The 12844-nt window shown below is 34.2% G+C and overlaps 1 protein-coding gene across 2 annotated transcripts in view; it reads left to right on the top strand.

Moving 5' to 3' along the window:
• The window catches only part of SPOCK3 (SPARC (osteonectin), cwcv and kazal like domains proteoglycan 3), a 195793-nt gene extending 189218 nt beyond the window's left edge, over nucleotides 1–6575 (top strand). For both annotated transcript variants that reach the window (XM_084517911.1, XM_084517912.1), the window contains 3 exons: nucleotides 1978–2040; nucleotides 3273–3410; nucleotides 4378–6575. In XM_084517911.1, the coding sequence (XP_084374037.1) occupies nucleotides 1978–2040; nucleotides 3273–3410; nucleotides 4378–4550 (374 nt within the window). In that variant the 3' untranslated portion in view covers nucleotides 4551–6575. The remainder of the gene's footprint in view (nucleotides 1–1977; nucleotides 2041–3272; nucleotides 3411–4377) is intronic.
• The last annotated feature ends 6269 nt before the right edge of the window (nucleotides 6576–12844 follow it).

The raw sequence follows: 12844 nt of genomic DNA, 5'->3' as shown, positions 1-12844 counted from the left end.
AATTGGAAATACTTTTTGTTTGAGAAATAATTGGTCATTAGAATATTGTAAATACAGCTGTGTGGAAAACTAATACATTACTAAACACAATCAAAATCTTAACTCTTTAAATATCAGGAAAGACAGAACCCTTTGTTTTGAAAGGTGCTGAACATTTCTGGCATAATAGTGAGTGTGGTCATCATCAAAGTACTTCTTACACTAAGAAACGTATAACTTTATATAACTCCAGCAGATACTCAAAGAGTGAAAACACAATACCCACCTAACAATGCCAGGTACTAGTTGTTTTGAAGGGGATGCACAGAAAATTTCCTTATTATCTGGAAAGACATTCCTTTAATTTTATTCTGGCACTAAGGCTCCTGTGAACAATATTTTGCCTTAGCTCTAAAAACAATAATTATAGATTTAATGTGAAAAGCAAGTCTACTAGTGTTGAGGGCACTCTAAACTTTTATGTCTTTAAATGTATGAGCTGTAGCATTTAAAACATAAAGCCAAAAGAAATTAACAGCCTGTTTTCAGTGAGGTGTTATTACTGTGTTCCAATTTCTGTTTATCTAGTTAGATAAGAGCTCATGAATAAAACCAAAGGCCTATTGGTATATCTAGGCTATGCCAACCAAGAGGCTCTGTGTTCACTAGAAATATATTTTGATCCACAGTTACTCTACTTATTTGTAGTGTTTGAGCATTCCCACAAGAAAAATATCCTCAGGTTTTATAATGTATTCTTGCCATTCCTGAACTTCTTTGTGCATCCTGTGCTTGTCCCAGCTACATCCTAAATTCTTTCTCATTTGACTAAATGATGTTTTCCTTTAGAAGAATTCAGGAAAGGCTGATTTGAACTTTTACCTCTCAAGTGAGTTTTTTGCATTACACTACATAGTGACTGATTTCTGGTCTAAGTGTGTGCTTAGTCAATAAGCTACGCCAATCTTATTGATCCCTAGTAACGTAAAGTAACGTAGTTTTTTCCTGTGTACATGGACAAAAGTAGTTTCAGAAGGCAACCTTGAGTTACTTGCATAGCAAAGATGTATTCTAAAGAACTGGTCTGCTAAAATGGAAAAATGAATTCAATATTCATAGCATGTGAGTTTTTAGTGAGTTGTTATCAGAATGTTGTCTGGGAACAGTGTAAGTTAAAGACACATGTGAATAGTATTACTTTTGATTCAGACTGTTACCACAAAAGCATCTCTCATTCTAATGTAGTACACTGTATTAGTGTTCAAAGATGTATATATTTCCTTCCCATTCATGAGATATAGTCAGACTTGCTTTTATGCAGAGTAGAAAATTAAATTATTCAGAATTTAAATAAGCTGTAGCTCTGAACAATGGAAAACTGAATTTTAATAACTTCTACATCTTACAGACATCTGAAGTCTGGTCAGTTTTAAACTTTGCAGAACGTAGGGCTTTGGACCTCAGGGGTTCTGTCTTTAATTACTGCAATAAAACCACAGTCTTGTAAATTTAAGTGGAGAAATTCTTATTTTATTAGTATAATATGTGAAGTACAAAACTTGAACATAACTTCTAACAAAGACAAAAGGGAAAGAATTGAAAGAGCCATCCCACTTCAAACCAATACTTGAGGCAAGCTTCAAAGTCATGCTTAGATCTCTGTAGACTGATCAAGCAGGGGATGATAGAGTTACTATTTCAGTCTAGCAGACTAGTCCTCCAGACTAGTAACCAGATTACAATTACAGATGAGTTAACTGGGAGTGGCCTTCTGCACAAATCCACGATGGTGATCTGTTTCATAATTTTGGAGTTGTAACAAGCTGGAATAATTCTTTTCTTTCAGAGTTTAGGTTGTGACTACTAGTGCAGGATCTGTACCTCTCTTAAGATCAGCAGTTAACAGACCTTAGAACATAGCAAACCATGAAAACCTCGTCATGTGTTTTCCTTCCTAGATACAGTGTAATCTGATCAACATTTTTCATGTCATTTTAGACCCACCTTGCCAGACAGAACTCAGCAACATTCAGAAGCAGCAAGGAGGAAAGAAGATCCTAGGTGAGCCATAGATCATTCTTTTGAAGGTTTTATTGCTTACATAAATAACCCTAGTGAAACAGCAACATAAAATCAATATTAATCCAACAAAGATAGACCGCAGTAAATTCTAGCAACAAAATTTATGAAGTTTTTGAAAGCTATTAAACTTGGTTTTATTACCTTACCTACCAAAAGATATTACGTCTGTTCTATTATCCTAATAGAAGGTACGTTTTTACAGTTACAGAGGGGACAGTCTAAGGCACTCCTAAATTAGTATGTCTACTGATCTTTACCTGTAATATTCTTTAAGTAATTTAAATCTTTGTTGTGAATCAGTTTATGCTGTATTAATATTACTAAAATGTAGGGTAAATCTTCATTTTAGCCTTTTCAACTGTATGAAAGCTGCAATAAAATGCTTGTCCCAAAGTAATCAAAACTGTATTTCTGCTAAGGATGGTTTCAAACAATAACTGTGCACTTCAAAATATTTTCAGATTTATGTTTTGTACATTGTCGTTTGTCTAAATTTTGTTTCTTTCAAAAAGTTTCTGTTCCTTTCAAATGAGGAACCATGGACTCAGCCTTAGGAAAGTCACTGCCTCACTAAATAAGTTCATGATTGTGTCTCTAGTACTGTTGGTGCCATTTTAGCTTGGAGTCTAATTTGCGTAGGTATTGTGTCTATAAAATGCAAATTTACTTTTTTTTTTTTTCACATTTATTGTTGAGAAAATTGCTGTGTTACACTACATTTATCTTCTGTGGTGGAATAAATATTAGTGGGTAACTTAACTGGTTATTACATATATATATATATATATATATATATATATATATATATATATAAAATTAAAAAAAAAAAAAAGCTACTAAGCCTAGTAGCAGTTAGTTTGTTAGTCTGGGAAGCCTAATCCTTGTTATTCAGAGTTCTTTGCACTCCACTGATTATAGAATATCCCATTCAGAGTTGTGAGCTACGTCCCTTTCCCCAGCATGCGGCAAAGATCTCAACTAAGACATTCAAGGAGTAAGGAAGGTGTATCAGAGGATCAATGAAAAATTTTAAGGAAGATTGTCCACTCTTTTTCTTGAAGGTAGTCCAAGGCTTCTATCTGTCACTTGTAAACCAGTCAGGGCAGAATCTGGAATGAGGAAATAGCAAAAGGTAGTTATTTTCTGTTATGATTGTTACATTGGTCAAGGGGCAGTTATTAATATTCTTATTCAATATTTATATATCGCAGGGCAATATATCCCTGTATGTGATGAAGATGGGTATTACAAACCAAGTCAGTGCCATGGAAGTGTAGGGCAGTGTTGGTGTGTTGACAGATATGGCAATGAGGTAACAGGATCCAGAACGAATGGTGCAGCAGAATGTGGTAAGTTATGAACTTCGCATGGACTTCGGTTTAAAGGTATTACTTTGATTTCCAACCAAGCTACATTTCTTCAGTAAGAACAAGCATGGGATGCAACTACATTAATTTTATGTAAATATAATCTGTGATTTTTATTACTTCATTATTTTTTGCAACTCATATTAGTGTGTCAGCTATTAATAGACCTCATATATGGGCTTGGCATAGTGTATATAAACCTAGGGAAAACTAATTATCTAGAGTAGCATTATACAAGTCCAAGAATGCTTGATGAAATCCCTTTGGGTAATCAGTATGCTAGTTAATTCAATTTGACATTTTTTTCAGTTTGTTTGAAGGAATTGCCAAAAGTTCCTAGCACACCAAGTCTTCCCTTGCTTTTCCCTTCCAATGCCCTATGACTTCCAGGAACTCCCATGTCACCATTATTTTATGTCCCAGACATCAAAAATGGCAATAAAATATTTTTCTTTGCATTACTCGTTTTCCTTTCTTTTGCAACAGAAGAACATAGCCTGAAACATAGGGTAGATTTAACGCAGTATTTGGCGTACCTTTCAGGCCAATTTTCCATCTAATCCAGGATACTTTCTGAATAAATGTACAGTTCTAGATACTTAAAGATAATATGTAGAAACTGAATGGTGTACTAGTCCTTATTGTGAACTGTAAGTTGGTCTTAAATCTCTTTCAGTGTTTCCTGGCACTAATTATAGTTCCACAAACCCATAAAATTCATCTCCTTTTCTTAACATTGAAAAATTCATCCCTACTGAAGTGGGTTTCTTTTAAGACAAAAGATTATTGATGTTGTTTAAGTTCAATGTTTAGTTTAAAATAAGTAATTTTCTTGAAATTAAATTTTCTTCTGTATCTTTTACATATTACACTATAAATATGATATATATTGTATTAGCAATAATTTAGTGTATTTTGTGTCTTTTGTATAACTATCATACCTTTTTAGCCATTGATTTAGAGACTTCAGGTGATTTTGCCTCTGGTGATTTCCATGACTGGACAGATGATGAAGATGATGAAGACGAAATAATGAATGATGAAGATGAAATTGAAGATGATGATGAAGACGAAGGAGATGATGATGTAGATGATGACGATGATCATGATGGATATATTTGATTATATTAGGAGGGTCAATGAATTGTTCCTTTCTAAAATTCACAAGATGACATTTCATAAAAGCCCTTTGCTCTTCAAGATCAAAAGGATTCTAACAAATGTGTATATTTTGTATGATTATTTCAAACATTGCAGCTGGAGTCATAGATTTTTTTTTTGTTTAAATAAGAAATATTATGTGCTTTTGAGTTTTTAAATGCCTTTGCGCTGAAGAAAATGCAATGGAAATGTAGTCAGAAGAAGGAAATGTTCTGTGCTACTGAACATATAAATGTGCAAAACATGCTATAAAAACAACCAGTCTTTTTAAAACTTACGTGAAAAGTTATTTGCCCGTACTTGGAATTGTGTGTCCTCTTCAGGACAAATAATGTAACTTAACTTTACTTTCGTCAGGTCCTGCAGGCTTTGCAAATTGCCTGTTTAATACATCAAAATGTATTATTGTAGAAAAACTCCGGTGCACAAGTAGCGTCTTACCAGCCTTTAATCAACCAAAGGTATGGAGAAAAATTAACAGAAGGGAAAAATGAAGCAAAGTCCTTGTTTGTGTTTGCATTTGTAGGTTTGTTTTTTTGTTTGTTTGTTTTTTATATGAAGTGGCTAGGTTATTGAAAGGGTTTTTCTAAAGCAGTAGCATGGACAAGCACCAACTCTGTAAATCTAACATTTTCTTATCCTTCCTTCATTTTTTTTTTTCTTTCTTTCATGTCAAAGTCATGTAGACTTTATTGTTATTTACTCAAACATCACTTCGCCCACTGTTGTTTCTCTGTATTTCTCTCTAATCAGATTACTATAAAGTATTTTACATGGGGAAAAAATGCTTAAAATTGTATCACCTTTACACATGACTGTAAGTCAGAGTACTGACACTTGCCCCCAGCATAGTTTTTAAGAAGTGTATAACTATACTTTTTATTTTCTTAATTCAGGAAATAGTTTTGCATCTTTATCTAAATTCATGTTGTTTTCTGTTACTAGTGCAGAAACTTAGAGAACGTATTGTAAAGGTGCCTTGCAAAATAGAGATAGAGAGGTTTTAGCATGCATACCAGTATAGGATGTTAGGCAAATAGCTAAGCACACCCAGTTACCAAATTAATACCAGTATAGGTACTGCTGCTGGAATGAAGAAAATGGATTTTTTTTTTTCTATTGTTATGTTATATTGTTATACCACGTGGACTAGATTATAATTATTGTGTAGAGTAGCACTTAAGATTTGACTGTAGAGAAAATTTCTTTAATCACTGTATTTATGTTAGCATGTTAATTAACTGTGTAGACATTCTGGGATTCCACCATCTTCATTCATATCATATCTATTGCTTTTCTGTTCTAACTGAAACCAGGACATTTCCACAATAAAGTTGACATGACCTGTATAATGTAATACTACAGGTTGTATAATTTCAAAACTGGATCATTGGTTTCCCATCATTAATTAGAGGGAAAATCAGTTTATTTGAATTAATTTCTACACATTAAATACTAAATTTAATGTTTATTCTATGTAATATTGAAAAGTATAATGCATTTTCTTTTTTACTGTTTCTGTATAGTTTGCAAAATAAAGACTCTTGTAACCAACTTTCTGCCAGCATAGCCCATCATTTTGACTTTTTACAAGGTCTGAAATTTTGAAACAGGAAGAATTCATGCTTCAGTTACATTTCACCTACAAAAATGTGTATTTGTTTGTATTAAAGCCATTTATCAATATTTTATTTCCAGTAAGTAATTTTGGATTAAGGCAAAACCCATAAGGAAAATTTATTTTTCTGTATTTTCCTGTACATTTGTTATGTACTTCTGTGACATTGTCTTCATTACATAGTGAAGGGAGACATACTTCCTTTCAAACTAATTCATAATTTGTGGGGCATAGTTGTATTATTTTCTTAAATAAAAGTAGTTAAGAGTTTACCATTCTGATACAATGGGACAGTTTCTTATGGCTGAAATTAACTGATATATAAATTGATTTTAAATAAAGAACCTAAAGATAAAATGTTGTCATTATTGGCTGATGTAACAAATACTTTTTTTTTTCCTTTCCTGTTGTGACAAATGGTCAGTAGCTGACAAAGTTAAAATGCATTTCATTAAAACCTGTGACTTAGGGAATTAAGGTATGAAAAGAGAACTCATAATTTATTTAGCCTATTGGGATTACAATACAAAGACCTTTTGAAGTGAACTGTCACGCAGAAGAGCCTGAAAGAGGTTTGTATTCTTTCTTTCCTGAAAATTCCTCATTGAACTGGAAGAGGAGGACGGGCTTGGATTTTAGTCCTTGAGTATGACAGCTACCTATCACAGAAGTCAGAAATAAGTCTAGATAGCTAAACTTATTAGAGAACAGTGACAGTGAAGATTCAGGGTCATTTGAAATTGTTTCTCATTTGTGAGGAAAAGCTAGAGAAGAGGTTAGTAATGTGAGACTTCCTTTGAAAATGTAGGTAAGTGTGGATCGATATTTTGGAGATGGATTTGCTTTCATGGTACCAAATGAATTGGGAGCTACTGCACTGCAGCATTAAAGAAATGCATGAAATCAGGAGCAAATAGAACAAATGAAGGCAATGCCTTCATTTAAAAATATAAAATAAAAATATAAAATAATGACATTAATATGCCATTCAAAAGCTTCTTTCCATCATATCCAAGAATTTGCACTGTGTATCCCCACGGGTACAATCAGGCAGAAGGCAATACAGAATCCTTGATTTTAAAACTTCCTCATTTTTATGGTGTCACTGTCATTTTCTTGATCTTACAGCTGTGCACAAATATATTATAAATATGCAAAGATATGGATATAAATTTGGAGATTTTACAGACTGATTAATCTTTGTACTTAACTGAGAATATATGAAAATGTAATTCCCATATTCAATGAAAAATAAGGAATACTGCATTCCGTTAAATTAGTTATTATATAATCTCTGAAGGAAATATTATTTTTTTCAGGTCAAGCCATATAGATGTACTTAGTTTAGAACCAAAGGAATTAGTGTCATTAGCTTACATCTGTAAAAACTAGGTTATTGTACAACACTGAGGAAGTTGGAATAAAATGACAGTAGAAAAAAATTTACTTGCTTTTTACACATGGACAAGAACTGTATTTTTATAAGTATGAAAGAGTCAAGTACCCAGGTGGAATAATGAAATTATAACAGAAAGTGGATTATTTTTATGTTTTATAGGAAAGTTTAAAAATGTTTGTTTTTACAGGGTTTCTTCATTAGAAGTATATATATATAAAATTACTATTTTTTTTTTTAAATTGGATTTAGATCTGTTGCAGCACAAGCTTACTTGAAATAAAGTAATAATTTTTAGTGTTTTTCTACCAATCTAAATATAGAAGTTGCAAATTGTCCACAAGTGTCCACAATTTATTTCATCTGGTTCACTAAGCACTTTGTCACCAAATTTTCATTTGAAGAAACAGATCCAAATAAACATCAAGAACAATTGGAATTGGTAATGAAGAATCTCCAGCTTAAGTAGTTAACTATTTTATAATTTATGATAAATCAGAAATTAAAAAATAAAAAATCCCATTCCTGAAGGTAATTACCATACTGTACATGCTGAAGTAATAGTGTATCCCTTTGTTAATAGTAGAACTCCACTGACACGATGTGGTTGTGCTTGTTGCACAGGATGAGTGCATTTTGTTAACTTTTTAATTCAACTGATGTGATGGCAGTAGAAATGACTTTGTACTTAAGGAACTGGGGTGAGAACGGGAAAGAGTTTTGCCTACACTAAAAGGTAACACCTCGCCTTGAATTTTTTGTTGTGTTCCAGATGCTAATTGAACTATATCCTGGAAAGGAGACTACCATACAACATCTGTCTGTCATCCTGAAGGTGAGTTTTACAAAATGTGTGTGCCTATTTTGATAAAGATTTATATTGGATAAAGCAGTGTGGTTTATATCTCTTCACCAGCTTTCCATATCAACCCACAGAAAATTTTGATTAAAATTTCAGAGAATGGTATCTACAAATCTGTCATGCCCGTAAATAGGGTAGTTTATTTTTTCTCAAGTTAGTTGAAATCAATCAGTTAAAATACAGATGGACAGAGAGATGACACCATGTCCCTGTCTACTGATAGCATTTAGTACCATTCACAGCTGCTTTGTGAACTACCGACATTCTTGCCAGCAAACTGCAGTCTCCTGAATTAAAACAAACAATCAAACAAACAAAAGCACATTGCTAATTTGCTATTGTTATTGTTATGAACAGAATACTGTTCATGAGGCAAATGCAGTTTAAAAGATCTGTCTAAACATTTTTAAAAAGATTTGTCATTGAAGGTGTTCCATAGGTCTTTTTAGCATCAGATTAGCATCAGATCAGTACCCTCAAATTCCTTTCCCATTTCATAGTTTGTTTACATAACATACTTATCTGATGACAGTTTTTGGTGAGGTTGCATTGCCTGTTGGACTTAGTCCTGATGAAGCAGAGGAAACTGGATCTCTTCTACTGTACAGTAACACTTCTGTTACTGTGTGTCCATGTGCCTGAGGGGGCTGGAGGGCCATGCTAAAATTTATGTGGTTTGAGGTGGTGAAGTACTGATTAAAAGAATAATTGACATATTTTTTTTCAAAGCTAGCAAAGATTACTGATGCTTTCTTTCAAAAAAAATAAAAAAATAAAAAAATAGCTCTTTAGTAAGAGTCTATTTTTGCAGCCATGATGCTACATTTTTTTTTGTTATTGGTAGAGAATAATGCAGTTATCTAACAGCATGTGATAATTAATAATTGATTGTTTTGGAATAGCATACAAAACATCTTTGGGGTTCAGTTAGTTTTACTTCACTTCTCTATGTTCCTTAGTGCTGCCCTGGTGATAAGCAACTGAAACAAGCTTTAAGAAAAAAATCTGTATTTTGTTGAAGTTCTTTATCTGTTTGCTAGTGTAAATATTAATTCTTGATGAGAACAAAACCCACAGATGATGTTGAAGTTGTCACAAATATAAATTCAAGCCAAATCTCCCAAAGCAAAACATGATTATAAAAACACTGTTGGATCATATGAGGTATGCTTTTTTTTTTCCAGTCACCAAGGATGAAATAGTTAAAAACTAATACTTATTGTTCTGTGGCAACTACTTGGCAAGTAGAGTTGTACATATATGTAAGTGTATGTATTTGTTTTGGGTTGGGCAGTTTTCATGTTTGTTCAGCATGATGAAAAAATTTGTACAAAGTTAATGGCACTGGGCTTTGCCTTCATTGCAATTAATTGACCAAATGGATGCTACAAGTTTATATGTTAGTGTAAATTCAAATGAGACGATGGACTATGCAAAGTGACACTGATAATACTAGTTTCCTGATGTGCAGGTGAACTCAAGTGAAAAAGCACTAAAAAGCCAAGTGAGTAGGTATGGGGGTTCAAATGGTATTATTCTGTACTGAAAAAATAAGTTCATGACTGTTAAGCATACAGCTTGAAAACATTACACATGGCCTATCTCACATAACCAGATAAGGACTTGTGTGGATGCATGGCCTCCGAAATGTGGAAAGACGACAGCTTAAGAGTTGCTGGAGGTTGATCTGTCTAGCTTAGCCTCACTTTGCACTGTGTGTACTAATCAGGAATAGAAAACTTGGGGATCCAACTGGGGTTTGTGGCAAGGTTTGTTTTCTTTCTCTCTGAAGAGCCTGTGTCTCTGAAGGCTCTCATCAAATGTGGATTTGCGTGTTTTGGTGTTTTGCTAAGGCTATGTCCCAAAAAACATTCATGGATTGGTCTTTTCATCCTTTCTATTCAAACGTGAAGCCATAGCTTATGATCAGCATTTTATTTAGTACCAATTTCTACCTATGCTACCTATGCTACCATCATGAATACAGGCCAAAACACCTGAGTCATTCAATCTAGTTAGCCGTGTTTCCCACAATTTCCCAAAACACTCAGAAGTGTAGACTAGTTTCCAATGAAAAGAGGGAATTAAGTGTTGAGTAAGGCTGCTTCCTTCATTAGTAAGAGCTCTAGGGTCTGCTCATAGAAATCTTGCTAGCATAAAGAAAGGAGACTCCTTTAAAGCACAGCAGCTTTAAATGCACTGTTTAAATAAGACTGATCATCTTGGAATATTTTGCAAATAAAAGCTACCTACAGTTTTAATTTATTTGTTTAAAATGTACCTGAATATAAACTTTGCTCATGGGAAATTTATTTTATTAGTTAAAAGTAAGCAAGCAAACACATGAACAAACAAACAAAAAAACGAAGGGAGGGAGTTGGTGAGAAGTAATGCTGTAAGTAAGGCAAATTCAAAGGAATGAGGCAGAAAGAAGCTCAAGAGAAAACTAGAATAAGATGGTGTTGGCAACATCTATGTATGCCAACTGACTGATTCTATCACTGAGAACAAAATAAGGCACTGAGAATTCTAAGTTCATTGCTTGTGCTGCTCTTTCCACTAAGTGCCCTTGCACATTTTTGTTAGGCTCTGTAGCATATCATTCACAGCGGAAATTACTTCTGTGTGCTGAGAGCTGTGCAGCTCCTATTGTAGCATCATAGCAGAAAGCATCTGTGGACAATAACACCATTGAGCAGCCTAGAAGCTGAGAATGTTACACTTTAAAGGGTTCCTTAGAAGAAAAAAATTATAGCAGATATTTGCCCAGATGTATTCTGGTACATTCATTACAAATACTTGCTTGAGTGCAGGAAATGGTCCAGAGCTGTTGTTCATGTAAATGGTAGTTTACTTAAATTCTGAAGTAAAACTGGAATAATGTCATTGAAAATTGTATATCTTGTCCATTAAGATAGCTTGATTATTATGTAGTTGAAATTACATTAGGACTTTATCTCTTTGCATAGTAATTTTCATTTCAATCACCAATAGCAGAAAAAGCATTGCCATCTAAGTAAGTTTCCTGTATCAGTTTTGAAAAGATAAAAGAAGTGTCAGTGGTGGTACAAGGTATGTCTTAAGACCAAGCAGCTAATAAGTAGACTGCAATTTACAGTTCACTCCCGTGATTCACAAATCTGACTTACACCACAAGCACTAGCTGCCTGGTTAACTGTTCTCTGCCCATATTTAGATTTCAGTTATTATGAGAAAGTGAGTGAAAGAAGCTCTTTCCCCTTCTCTCCCCCCAACCCTGTTCATGTCTGTAATACATGCCTTTTCCTGTTAATTAGAGGTCTTTATCTTAAGTTCTCTCCCACTCCACTGCTCTTTGAATACCACTACATAACAATGGGGAAAAAAAGGCCTATTAATCTTCAGCAGCAGGAACAAAATTGCATAAAATTCCTATTATTTGCTGCTCTACAGGGATAGGCCTTTTCTCTTTTTATGTGCAGACAGAAGCCTTGCCATGCATCCCACATCTCCTCTGGCATGCAGGACACAGCAATGCAAATGCCAGTATCGCGAGCAGTGCAGACTTTCAGAAGCCTCTGCTGAGCAGCACGTCCCATCTCTGTGCCATCCTCCACAGCATGTCCCTGCAACTGACTTAGCTGTGTTGACACCTGACTATGAAGGGATCAGTTCTGTCACAGAGTAAAGATTTGCTTAAGGGGAATTGCACAAGCCTAAGGGCTTTATGGTAATGCTGCTGCTGCTTCCCTGGATCTTATGAGAAAAAGGAAGAGATTTTTTCTCATTTTGCATAGTCAAACTGGATAGTCCCACAACTGTGGCCTCTGTGGGTTCTCTACTTTATCTTCATAAAAAGCATTTGCTATGTCAGGCATGCCAACTTAAAATTTCTGCTGGCTGGACTGTAAACACAGAATAGACATATTTTCACTTTGTCTGTCTCAAAAAGAAATAAATGTTTTGCTTGTCAGGTTTACTTCTAATTTTGCTTCTTCACTTTTCAAATATTCTTGGCCCAGCTGTTAGAAAAAATATAGAAATGACAGCAAAAGGAAGAAAAAATAAGGCAGAAGCCTTGTCATCTACTGAGGGTAAGAAACCTCCACAAGATTTCTAAAGGCTCTGTTAGTCTTCTGATCTGTTTCTGCATCAGTCAACAGCCATCACTTTATCCCGTATTTCTGGGACTACATTTTGCTCAGGGAGCAAACCACCTATGATCTGTGTCAATTGCCAAAGCTGCATTTTTCACATAGGAAGAGGTTCCAGTCACCATCTCTTGGGATGGAAGAAACAATACCGCAGCGTGTTTACACAAAAATGTCAAAAAATGTTGCTTTGCTTCTTCAGAACACCTTCTTGTGATAAAAGCACTAAAATAAATAAATAAATAAATA

This window comes from Aythya ferina, assembly GCF_964211825.1.
Source record: "Aythya ferina genome assembly, chromosome: 4".
Taxonomy (NCBI): domain Eukaryota; kingdom Metazoa; phylum Chordata; class Aves; order Anseriformes; family Anatidae; genus Aythya; species Aythya ferina.
Note: the sequence above shows the minus strand (reverse complement) of the source record. Positions and strands in the feature narration are given on the sequence as shown.